Here is a 13,564-nt window from a genome sequence, read left to right as displayed (position 1 = left end):
AAAATCTACAAAGATCTGACTGTAGATGTGAAATAAAAAAAACCAATTTGGCATATGGATGTTTGTGTTTGTCTCCAGCATTTTCCAAAATATGAATGTACAGTATGTATCCAACTCTGCAAACTTTGCTGATGAGCCATTTTGCTCACACATACTGAACAATACACTGTATACTGTATAGGCCAGCAGCCATATCACCCTGCAACTCACAACTGGCAACCCACTAAAGCTAAGCAGGTGTGAGCCTGGTCAGTACCTGGATGGAGACCTCCTGGGAAAAACTAAGGTTGCTGCTGGAAGAGGTGTTAGTGGGGCCAGCAGGGGGCGCTCACCCTACGGTCCATGTGGGTCCTAATGCCCCAGTGTAGTGACGGGGACAACAGGCGCCGTCCTTCGGATGAGACGTAAAACCGAGGTCTTGACTCTCTGTGGTCATTAAAATCCCAGGGTGTTTCTCGAAAAGAGTAGGGGTGTACTGGCCAAATTTCCCATTGGCCTTTATCAATCATGGCCTCCTAACAATCCCCCTATATGAATTGGCTTCATTACTCTGCTCTCCTCCCCACTGATAGCTGATTTGTGGTGATCGTTCTGGTGCACTATGGCTGCCGTTGCATCATCCAGGTGAATGCTGCACATTGGTGGTGGTGGAGGGGAGTCCCCATTACCTGTAAAGTGCTTTGAGTGGAGTGTCCAGAAAAGTGCTATATAAGTGTAAGCAATTATTATTATTAGGCACAGCATGGTAGCACATTGCTTAGCATTGCTGTCTTGCAGTGCTGGGGCCCTGAGTTTGATTCCAGAACTGGAGTGCTGTCTGTGTAGAGTTTGTATGTTCTCCCTGTGTTTGTGTGCGTTTTCTCTGGGTGCTCTGGTTTTCTCCTACACCCCAAATTCATAGTTAGGTTAATTAGCTTCTGGAAGAACTTTCCTTGGTGTGAGTGTGTTTGTATTTGTGGTTGGCCTGTAATGGCAAACAGGGCATGGCAGTGTAATGGCAGGGCATGTAATGGCAAAATGTAATGTTGTCCCATCCAGGGTGTATCCTGCCATGCATCCATTGCTTGCTGCGATAGACTCCAGCTCCCATGCAAACCTATTTTGGATAAAATGGTTAGAAAATTGATAGATGGATATATAGTATGGAATCACTCAAAACAACACATGCAAGAGCTGTGCACAGATTAAAAAGAACCACATGCAAATTGAGTGTAGAACAAGTTTTGTGTATAGGCTAGCCTTTTTGAGCTCCAGTGGTTTGGCTTAATCTTCTTTAGAGGGACTTCTGTTTTTAATTCAGGATCAATACATGGAAAGTTTTGATGTAATCATGTTGGTTAGATTAGAAATTATTTGCAGTGATTAAATGCAGTAATCTTTATGATCCCTAATGAAGTAGATGTGAGCTATAATTTAAGTAGTCGGTATTTAGTTACTTGAGCCTCAACAGAGAGGTGGAGTTGTCAGAAGCATAAAAGGAATGGGGAAAATATGACTTTATGCATGAGACCTGCAAGACTGGGTTTGGGGAAGAGTATAGCTTAAGTAAAACTGCTCTAAACCTGCCCTAAACCCAGTGTAGACGTAAGCTGCAGTGTGTTATGACTTGAATTGGCACCTGTAATCTCCAGGCTCTGTTCTCTTGTTCTCTTCATAAGCCAATTGGAGATCATGCCTTATTATGTTTAAAGTTAAACTAATTACAAATTTTATTAATTTTGGTAATATCTACAAGTTAATGCGAGTGATTTTGTTAATTTTGCCTGAGTTGCACATTTTTCATGTAACAACTGTGTTCCATTTCAGAATTTTATCCAACCATTTTTTAAGGGATGCCCCAATTAGTTTCAATTACAGACTGGGTTGTTTGTTCAAGGCGGCATGGCTGTTTATAAAATGTTTCTTCTTTTCAGTGGTACAAGAAGCTACTCTTTCTACTTGATACCTCTGATCCTTGGTTCATAACAGACCTATAGTCCATTTAATATAATTAACACAAATCCACAGCTCTTTAAAAGGAATTATATAGATCAAAATAACCAAGAGGTATGTAGATGAAACATTTTATATTTGATATTATTTGTATATAGTTGGTCAAGCACTTATTTTTAGCTCTTATAAACCTAGAGCATACAGAATAGGTTCCCTTCCTTTCCAAGAGTGTTGAATGAAGTTGGTTTACCAAAAAGTGAAAAATTTATAAAATTATGAGTTTGCAAGAGATGGCTATTTTTATTTATGCAAAATGACAGTCCTTTGCTGTGGTGCCATTTGGAAGGTCTTACAAACTATAATTTTTTAACAATTAACATTGAGAAGGTTTCACTCCCTCAAAGAACAACTGATTGAGTTTAGGAAGTAATGTTTTTCTTAGGGGATTATGAGTAAAAAGTCTTGGGTTTCAGTGAGTATTTTCCAAATTTTAGTATGTCCTTCATGGTCCCTAAATTTAAATTCGTTCAGTATTGTATTTTTGGAAAATGGTGACTGTTGCTCCTAGTAGAGATCTAATCTTAAGTGACTCAGTGTTAGTCAAACCATACAAAATACTGTCATGGAATATGTGCAAAGGGACACAGCTAGTTCATCTGACATTTTCCCACTTTACCTTCATTATACCCCCTGATAAGATCTGTTAACCCCTTCACAGTTTTGTCTGTCACAATATTCTAATCACATTTCCATAGTCAGAGTAACAAAACAGCTTGTCCACAGCCAATTATGTACAGAGGCTGAAGGGACATGCTTTAAAGAATGTAATGCTTTTATATTAGTGCTTAAAGCAGTTCATATAGTTTATTTGCCAAGTGCTATAGGGTATACTTGCTCTTGATGTGAACAGATTATTGGTTGTTTCTTGTGGGGTTATTCCTTATGAAATCATTTTGCCCACCATTGACTGTGGAACAGCATGTTTTTTAATGCAGGATGTCAAGTCGAATTAAGCCATACTTCAATTTGGCCTTACTTTTTAACTTGTCCATTTGCTTTGTAGCCACAGTTCTTGAGCTTTGGAAGCTTTGCTCATCGGTTCTGGACTTGGCGTGTATGTTCTATTCATTGTTGTATCTGGCTCCTCTGATGTCAGCACATCTCCCAGATCTGCAATGATTTGATCAGAATGACTAGGGAAAGGACATTATTTCAAAGGTCCCTTTGAGTTCAGAAATTTAACCTTACTCATGTTGCCTCAGATCCAGAAACACAACTAAGCCACTAGTCCCTGGGATATACAACAAGCACAGTAAATCTGCCTGAGCACAGAGCCGAGTGGTTTGTGTTTCTCAATCAGCTTACTTGTTAATGTGTGCTGCTGTCTGACGTGTCCTCCAAATGGGTCACACATCACACAGCCCTGAAATCTGTAGCACTTAATAAAGTTGCTATTTGAATGTAATTTATGCTTGTATTGGTCTCGTCTTCAGTGTCTCATTGTACTAAAATAAATATGTTTTTTAGAAACAGGTCAGTCAAATCTCCTTCAAATTGGTAGTATGCTTAGTTGTTATAGCTCTTAAATTTGAAGTGAGAGCAGTTACACACTTTTGTCTAGGGTTGTCTTTGGTAGTATGCTTAGGGTACGATTTTAAAATGTATTTTCTGCAGTATTGTGATATGCTAATTAAGGAGATGTCGAAACTGAAGTAATAACTGAGTGTTCTACTGTATACTGCTGAAAATTAAAAAAATCAATGTATTACCAAGAGACAACCTGTATTTGTGTGGATGTTGTACCTAAATCAATAGCAGGCACAGCAGAAGAACTTCAGAAGATGTAAAGAGTCTGAACTAAGACATGTAAAAAATGAAAGAAAAAAAAGAATTGAGAAAAATGCCACTTCCTACAATCATTTAGGTCCAGAAATCTCAGTTTTCCCATATCTCCCAAGGGAAAACATTTATGGACATTTTCATTAAAATCAGAAGTAGTGAGGTCAATGGATGCTATCATATGGATGAACCAGTGCTCAATTTACTGAAAATCCAATTGTGTGTCATTATGTAGTCCACAACTAGATAGATGATAGAGAGTGAAGTTTTGGACTTATTTTCAGTTGTAGACTGTATTAAAACTTTATTAAAAAATGAATATGAGCAAATTAATCCAGGATGGATATACAGGTTAAGCCTTACAGTCTGTACACCAACTATGGGTTGGTGGTGTACAATTAACCAGGATTTATCAAGGCTGTGTGGCTTTGGGGCAAAGAGGATATTCTTAGCTTGTTGTATATTGACTTTCAGGCTTTCATGCCTGTGAGCTTGCGGTGGTGTTCATGATAGACACATCACCCTCCAATCAGTGTGATGTCTCCTGTCATGCATTGTTAAGCTTGCAGGTTGTCGGATGACTATTGCCTGAAAGGTGGGCATGTCACAGGATCAGGAGAATACGTCATACCAAACAGATCAATAATCAACGGTTTGATTGTAGTAGGGTATAAGGGTAACGATTAATTCAACATTTTAAAACTGAATACTGCCTATTAGAATTAGGGTACACTTAAATACATTTTAAGAAGATGTTTCACGATAATTAAACAAGGATATTTAATTAAGAAACCCGTGACAAGCAGTAAAACTGTATTCCTTCAATTGGTTTCTCTGCCAGATTAATCCAACTAATGACATTTATCTGAATGAAATGGTCCTGGAACTCCCTTCAGTCTTTTTAACTCCACCACTGATTGGCATCCTTGACATGCGAGTCATTTTAGAGTGACACTATGCCAAAGTGCATTTTATCTTGTTCGTGTGGAGGTTCACATTCCACAGCTGCCACTAAGCATGTGCAGAGAGCTTGAGGGACAACAGTCTTTTAGCCTCTTCTTTTTGGAGACGAAAGATTCTCTAGTTTCTGGTTGGGCTAGGATTTTGAGGGCAGGATCTGTCACATTGTGGTGGGAGGGGATATATTGTGAGGAATGTGATTCAGTATTGAAATAGCGAGACAACGGGGAAGCAGCTTGTACTGTACTTGAAAAAGGTAGGACAATTGATCAGTGTGTTTAGGAACACTTGAAAATGCACTCAATGAATATAATATTGCTATATGCCAGAAATATGCAAATATCGATTAAGATCAAGTAGAAATGACAAGTACCTGTGGCTGCCATTGTTGATAAAGGGATTCTTCTATATCAAAATAATTGTGATTATATTAAATATTTTAAAAAGAAGTACTTTAACTTAATAAAATAAATAGAGAACTAAAATAAAGTGGCAGTGTATTTCTGAAGCAAATGTTTTGACCTTGTGTTAGTGGAGACCTTAAAGTGTTCTAGTTCCAAAATAAAAGAAAACATCTGAAGGCCTTTGAGTCAAGTGCTTTACTGTGTGTGATTCACAGAATATTACACAGTCTTTATTGTAAATGGACATAAGTGTTTAAAAATATGAAATGGTAGAAAGTAAATCTGAAATAGCCTTTAACAGGGATCGACTGTGGGATTTGAAAACCAGAGGTCAAGTTTAATAGGTTAATTTACCATAATATGTATGTCAAATATGTTTTTACAATAACATTGTTTTATTTGATTTCTCAATAACAATGAGATTTATGAATATGGAAAGACTCTTTGGTATGCCCGTGACTTTGGATAAGGAAAGAGATCTGTGGAATAACAAAGGAAGGCTACAGATAATATATGATAATAACACATCTTTTTTTTCCTCTTTGGAAAAAAATCTAATATAGGTTTTACAAATAAGAAAATGTTGTGGCAGGCTGAATTTTGTATTGCATTAACAGTAAAGAAAGTCAAATGGCTTATTAGCCTTCTGTTTATTTAATGGTACAAGTCAAAATGTTTCCAGGAGAATAAAAACAGCAGATTCTGTGTATCATTACATTACTGACAGACATTCCAACCTTGAAAAGGGAGAACAGTGTAGCACTTCAGTAGATATCAAGCACTTCAATAATGTTTGAGCTTGGCTTTCACAAAACATTTGTCTTCAAAACCTTAATGAAGTTTTTATTGTGCTTAAAGTTTCATTGAGTCAATATGCTTTATTGATTTTCATTTTGTGACCCAAGTAATAGCAGTAAGTTAGAAAAAATATTGAAAACTAATTCTTTACCACAACTTTTTTGGCAACAGTTGTAAATCATGCACATATCACTATAATGGCTCAGTGAGACATGTAACTTCAGGCTCTGGCAGCAACAAGTTTGAGTAAGCAAATGGAGAAACAGCTGTCATCTGTTCTTTTAGTTGGTGGGTACTATATTGTTAAACAACAAAGTCTTCATTCGGATGGCATTCAGTACCTCATTAGTTGAAGGAAGTGCTGTGAGCTTCAAGGTGCCTAAACAGAATACAATAACCAAGCTATTGCCTACAATCTGGAAGATATCCAGCATAATGCAGAGAATTGCTTTCTGAAGGTGTTTTTAGGTGGCATTTTTCCCTTCTTTCTTCATTTATGTACTTTATAGCATTTATGGTTAAAAGAATGAATAACACATGTTGAATTTGTAAAGCCAGAACCTTTTTGAACCTCTTTTGAATGTTTGTATTATTGCCACTTTGTTAATACACCAGATAAGAAATTTCCCGGAACCCTCAGGACAACATTTCAGAAGTTTTAGGTTGTTTAGTCTTGTGTAGCATTGTACTTGCAATAAATACACTAATTTAAAAAGACTTATGCTTAGATTGTACAGTAAAATTACTTTTCTTACTCATGCACTGGAAAGAGATATGTTCAAACATACTTATTCAAATAGTAAATTTACAATAGCCAGATGACTAAATAAGTAATTCTGTCATATTAACTTAACTAAAATACTAACTTAACTTGGTTTAATATAAATCTAATTTAAATCAAAATCTGGCTTTAAAATGATTTAGGAAATATTAAGTTTGTTGAATGAAATGAGCAACCTTCATTATACTTTCACAAAAAAGATATGTTGGTTAAAAAAAAAAGTTACATTTTGTTTCTACTGTGTAGATGCCTACAATTTCTTGTGCAGGATAATATTTTGCATATTCAAATATCCCAAAATGCATCTTCAATACAAAACAGAAAATGTTTAATGTGGTCAATTATGTACTGTACCTGTATCAGTCACTGCTTTAAATCCAGTAAATTCTATTCATTAGTGTCTCTAAAATGTGCTGTATATGAAAAGATCTGGAAAGGGCATGGGTAAACTAAAGATGTACAGTAAGTTATTCGTTGACTAACGCTTTGCTCCAGGCTGACTTAGATTTGCACTCATTTTTACTGCGGGTCATTTTATTGGACCTTTTATGTGTACCTTAATGGTACAACAGCAGTGCTCCACCCAGGATTTGAATTTCCTTCCATTTACAAGTCCGTAGCCCTAACAACTACTCCACTAGTGTTTGTTTTTTCATTAACATCCATGATATTTATTGTACATCTAGAGAGGCAGTATAATCCTTAGTGTCAGTGTCTGATTTAGGCTCATTTGCTACAGTTGCATGGTGACAGCAGCTGTTGAAAACAATGTTGTACAGTTAGCCTCATTATGACATCTGTTGAAAGTTAAGTAAATGGGAAAGCTTAGAAGATTCATTTAAGGCATGTCAGTAAACATAAGCCACAATCTGGAATGTAAGTTAAAATAAAGATTACAGAGAATCAGAGACTGAAGTGATTTTCAAATATTGATGTTGTCCAGTTATGCCTCAACTAAGAAGTTGCTTGAGATTACTCTCGAGAATAACCAAGAATAAAATAAAAATGACAAAATTACAAAATAAGGAAAGTAACAAGGGTCTAATGGATAGGACGTTTGACTGAGTTATTTAGTTTCTTATAATTCCATTTAATTTATCAGCATGAGCAGTTATGGTAAGGTTGAGAGACTGAGATCAGTTGTTTACCGCCATTGGGGAAAAACTGATGCTTGCTCAGTTTCAAAAGAAATCTCATCAGGTAAGACTGAGGGAATGTTGATGTTATTTCACTCTGCACTGGCGCTGCATCAGAGATGCAGAAAAATTAAGTGCTTTGGTTTCATTCCCTCTGTCCCTGTCTACAGGTTATGCCACCGCACAGCTTTACTGGAATTCCAACAGTGAAAGAAAAGGGCTGATCCCCCAACCCCGTGCTTCCTGTGGTGTTCTGTGTGAGCATGGCGGCTGGAGGTGCTGCTCCTGGGACTGACGTGTTTATCAACCTGCATCAGGTAAGAGGCCTTCCCCTGGGCCGTCTGGTTACCGTCTGCATTTCCTGCCTGGAGGAACTTGAACAAAATTAAGCTAAAATGTTAATAAGGTCATCTGCATTCGTCTCTAATAAACACCACTGTGACTGTTTACTGTATATCTTGTGGTTGCCTACCTAGTGTTTCTTGCAACAATTTTAAAAAAAATTTGATGGGACATGGCAGGCAGCATGTGATTGCGAAATGAGGCAGATTAGTCACTCAAGCATACTTTGATTTGTATTTTTTTATCTTAAATTTTCTCATGTTCTCATGCCATACACTGTCATCCAAGCTGTTCTCTAGGAATATACAATGAAGTCACATGAAGTGTCACATAAATCTTTCTTCCTGGAGGCCCAAATTGGAGCCCTTTTCACCAGCCCTTTAGATGGTATAACATGTCTACATTTTTGCATCATTAGGAGTTTGTTTGGGGATTTTCTGTGGTGGTTTTTGATGAGTAAGGGTTTTTATTTACTGATTCTTTTATCATAGTAACACACATAGTAACACTAAATATCTGTCATTTCGAGTAGCATTGAATTATGAATGTTTAATTAGCAATACACTCCACAGATTTCCACTGAACGCTACTATGATCAATCTGGTGGTTATACTGTAGGATTGCAAAGCTATGCTTAAAACTGATTATAGTGAAAGTTTCCTGTTAAGATTTAACATAGAGTTGAAAGTGGTCAGGAAATGACACACTCTTACACCTAATTGTGCAATTAAAAAGGATTAACCCTCTTTGAATTAAAAAAAAATATTTAGGTATTTGACAGCTTCAAAGCACACAAACATATTTGTGAACACATGCTGTATTTGTCAATCTAAGCTTAAAATTTAATGGGCTGATCTGAATTTTGTTCTTTTCAGATTCATTCTGCCAACTGTAGTGGATTGAGTTTGTTGAAATAATCATTAGATCATCTTCTTTAACTTGTGGAATAGTGTTAGCTTTTCAAACAGTGTTTCATATTTGACCAAAAGTACAATCCATAGGGTACCAGTCACTGACTAAATTATTAGGAGTGACTTAAAGGTGTATGTACTGTATATGGCTGCTGACGTTTATCATAGCAACTTCTTCGTAAATCAGTGGTTCTTAATTCTGGTCCTGGACTACCCTTGTATCTGCTCTTTTTTCCATCTAAGCTCTTAATCACCAATGCTGATTGGTGCTTGCTGGTTTGGACTTTTTCTGCACTGACTGTGGTTTCAAAAACACACAAAAGTACATTGCTTTAAAAAGCTTAATCACAAAGTAAATTATGCAGTCTCTCCTCAACTTCAGGATTTGCTCCCTTCTCCCTGGAAAAACAACAGTTAACAGCTGATCAATTGATGATGAATGGACACAGGTGGGAATGACACTTGAAAACAGTGAGTCTGTGATTTTGCTTTCTTCTGAAGTCCAATTTTTGTTATGTTCAGTTAGCACCTGAATGAGGGAGTGTCTAAAATTCACTAATTATTACCAGGTTCATTAATTGCGATCTTTTAGCTTTTTAACAGCTTAGCAAATATTTAAAAATATTTTAAAAAGTGAAAGAAATTAGTATTTGTGATCAAGGAGCCTATTGGAACAAAAAAAAAACAGTAGACACTGCTGTACTCCAGGACCACGTTTAAAAATCACTGGACTATACAGGATGATGTGCTTCTGTTTTTGGAGCTTTGAAGCAAAAAGGACATTCTTATACTGTATATCGCACATTGCATTGTATTTTGTGAAAAGCAGAAATATAGAAATTTGCTTTTTAGAAGATGTTATTTTGCCTCAAAACATCACTAAACAAGGTTTACCACAGAGAAACTGGCAATGATATTAAACTGCAAAATGCACTATGATGTATGGATTAGAAACCCACTTTAAACATTTTTTAGGGCAATTTACTTCACATAACATTAGAATAAACAGCATAGGCTTCAATTGTCTCTTGCAGATGCTGTTGATTAATTCATATTGTTTCCAATTTCTTGGCAGCCTTTCTGCTGACAGCCACCAATAGTTTTTCTTTTCATTTTGAAGTGCATCCTTAGGCTAGCCTAATCTATTTCTGGTAAATTTTAACTTGTAGCTCAGCACTCATTTTAAACCACACTCAAAATGATTTTCACATAGTGTAAGAGTCTTACACTCTTAAGAACATAAGAAATTCTGACAAGAATAAGCTGTCCAGTCCGTCAGTTTTCCATCTTCATTTACACTTGGTGCTTTTTTGAAAGCCTCAAACTGAATTCTAAAGATCCTACATAGCTTGCCTTATTTACTTGGCAATTCATTCCATGGCATCATAAATCTCTGTAAAATAAAGAAACAGCATTTTATGTCAATGAAGTGTCAGTCGCTTTTATCAGTTACCATTGGTATCCTTGTATTATTCATGCTGAACCTGAGTTGAAATGGCAATTGGAATCTGCTTTAGTTATCCCTTTAAATTATAAGCGTTCATATCACCCTGTAAGATATTGTTCAGTGAAGAGTTTAATGTTCTTTGTCTGTCTTTATAGTTAGCATTCTAGGTTTAAGAAGTAAGGTCAGGTGTTTTACTAAGGTTTGATCTAAAGCACGTGTATTTGTTAACATGTTAAGAAACAAGTACTGTAAGCAAAGAAAATGTGTAAAACAATAAAATAGCTCCTAATCTCACCTCTGCATTATATGAATACAGTCGTAGTTTAAGGCTATTGAGGTACAGAAATGAGCAGGGAACACTCTATGACTTGTCTTTAGTTCAAAACCCTCTTCAGGCAGATCATGTGATTACAAGAGGCTCCTGATGTTGCTCCTGTTGACCTTTACAGAAGAAATATTTCAGTACAACAAAAAGAGATTCTGATTTTTGCTCAAGCTTTCATTTTCTTTTATCTTGCTTAAACAAGCAGTGCTTAATCCATATCAAAGAGAGCATTCAATTATCATGCAGGAATGATATAGTTATACTGTAGATTGAGAGCAATTGAAGCAATAAGAGTGTAAGTCATAATGGAAAGTGGATAATTGTTCTGCCCATGCATATGCAATGTGTATCAACATCTCTGTTGGGTTCTACATTAAGCCAATTTAAGAGTTAAGTTTGAAACAGTGATTTAAGATAAAAACAAAAAGTAAGCTCCTGTTCCCCCTGTGAAGGAGAAGGACAAGGACAAGATTTCCCATTAGGCACTGTAGGGCCTAGGGCCTACAAAAGTTTTACGGCCTATGAAGGAGGGAAGCACAAGTGACTAACGAAAAACAAACTGAAACAACATGCTTGCGATTTAGGTGCTCCAAATCAATAATCATACGCTATCTGGTGGCTATTCTAGAAAGTATCGAAGTGATGGTTGCTCAACTTGCTCCGTCAGTCCCGTGGTTTAGCATTGGAATAGTGTAGTGCTCGCTCCGATCACTTTAGTGGCTATACCTCCCCTTAGCTATGCCCCCCTAAATTGTTGTTGCCGGCACATCAGGGGTGTGCGAGCTTCGTTCTGTGTGAATCCCCTGGTCAATACAATAGTTTAAAGTGCATCATGTCAATAGACGCAATTCAATTGGCGTTTACCCTTCTTTTTTCACATTTCAGAGTGGAAGTACCTAGGGCCTATGAGCACCAAAATTTGGCCCTCAGGACAAGTTAATACTGGGCTTGTATTCATAGATTTCATTACAGAATTTTGTCAGTAGGCCTTTCATTAGGATTTTAAGAATTACGACTAAACCTCAACATAATTTTTCTAAGTTGTAACAGTTTAATCCTCATTGTGGTTTGCTAGAAAAAAGTAATGTTGGGCAGTGAAATATTGGGATAAAACAAATTTAAAGTTCTCAAGTCTGGAAAAATAAGGGATATTTGGAAGGCAGAAAAAAGCTAATTGTAAGTGTTAAATAATGTTGATTAAAAAATGGTGTAATAAAATATATTGGTTTGTAAACAAATCAAATTGCATCTAGACTATGGTCAATAGAAAAAGAATCACAAACTGAGAAGGGGCTCATGGATGATATTTACACATTAAATTCCTTTTACGTGCCTGGCAGGAAAGTTAAAGACAGAACTTCATTTGATTTACCCTGTTGTCTGTTGACAGATGTCAAAAAATATCTGTTTCTATTTAAAACTGCAAGTAGTTGACAACCAACTCCTCTGAATATAATATGTGGAACATTATATAATGTATTAAATGAGACATTTACATTTGTACAGAAAATCATATACTGAATATTTATGTCTAGACTTCAATAGCATTTTTTCACTGATTTCTTGCTATTGTTAAGAACAAATGAAACCTTACAAATAACAAATGGCCATTTTTGCCCATTGTACTGCTTCTGTTGCTATTAGTAGGGTCATTCCATGTCAACTGAATCAGCGCTCACTGCAACTAGGTTTTTAATTTCCTTATTGTTTGTGTAGTGAAAAATACGTCATGTATAAAATCAGTTATTTTTTTCCAATTTTGAATATTCATTGAGATACTCTACTTTTTGTAGGAGAGATTAACATTTAAAATGTTCAATTTTCAATTTTGGAGAAATTATGATGACCTAACAGAGATACTTTAGAATATTACAATTATGAATACTTCTGTACCACTTGTTTCCAGGAACATTAAAATTGACACGCTATCTTTTTGTCAAAGTACTGAGAGAGATTTAAATATAAATCTATTTTTTTTTCTAAAATAGAACGTTACTTTGAAATAGTTATGTTCATATTTTAAATGGCTTTCCGTATGCAACTATTCAAAATGGCTTTTTGTATGCAACTATTCAACTACCTTAATTTAGTGGCATCCATGGATAAATTGGCAACTGAAATAAATGCTAGATCAGTCTCCTCTCATTTATGAGCATTCCTGCGTTCTTGCGTACGATACTGTCTTGTATAATGACCCCACAATGGTTCGGGATGAAAATACTGAAAATGGGAAAACATTTTAAGAACTCAGCACCCCTATGGGTCATGTTTGTATTCCAGCTTTTGTTTTATTTCTGGATGAAGATTTGGAGGGCTTGTGGTAAATTTACTTGACATTACTGTTTAATAAATGTGTAAACATGACCAGCATGCATGGGAGTTATAAATCATTGCAAGAAAAATACAATATAAAAATTGTCTTGGTGAGGGTGGTGGCAACCCAGAGCCATCCCAGGGCAAGCACAGGGTTCAAATTAAGTGCTGTGGATATTATTTGGCCAGGCTTTAAGAGTAGCCTTTTAATTTTTTTCATCAGTTTATTCACAGTTAAGGCAGAAAGAAAATAACAGATATCGTGGTTAAGGGTGTAATTTTTAAAAAGGGAAAGAGAAATTGTGCTTGTCCAATGGCTCTATTGGGAAAGAAATATATTTTTTAAAATATCAGAGGAACTTGGGCACGCAATAAT

At 36.0% G+C, this 13,564-nt stretch overlaps 1 protein-coding gene across 2 annotated transcripts in view; it reads left to right on the top strand.

The window, feature by feature from the left end:
* Positions 1–13,564, top strand: part of slc4a3 (solute carrier family 4 member 3) — a 92,017-nt gene that overhangs the window by 1,721 nt on the left and 76,732 nt on the right. Inside the window, exons 1-2 of one of the 2 annotated variants that reach the window (XM_015359278.2) lie at positions 4,904–4,987; positions 8,021–8,167. In XM_015359278.2, coding sequence (XP_015214764.2) covers positions 8,114–8,167 — 54 coding nt within the window. In that variant the 5' untranslated portion in view covers positions 4,904–4,987; positions 8,021–8,113. Of the gene's footprint in view, positions 1–4,903; positions 4,988–8,020; positions 8,168–13,564 lie in introns of those variants that run through there. The other variant, XM_015359277.2, reaches the window with a different exon arrangement.

This window comes from Lepisosteus oculatus, chromosome 12, assembly GCF_040954835.1.
Source record: "Lepisosteus oculatus isolate fLepOcu1 chromosome 12, fLepOcu1.hap2, whole genome shotgun sequence".
Taxonomy (NCBI): domain Eukaryota; kingdom Metazoa; phylum Chordata; class Actinopteri; order Semionotiformes; family Lepisosteidae; genus Lepisosteus; species Lepisosteus oculatus.
Note: the sequence above shows the minus strand (reverse complement) of the source record. Positions and strands in the feature narration are given on the sequence as shown.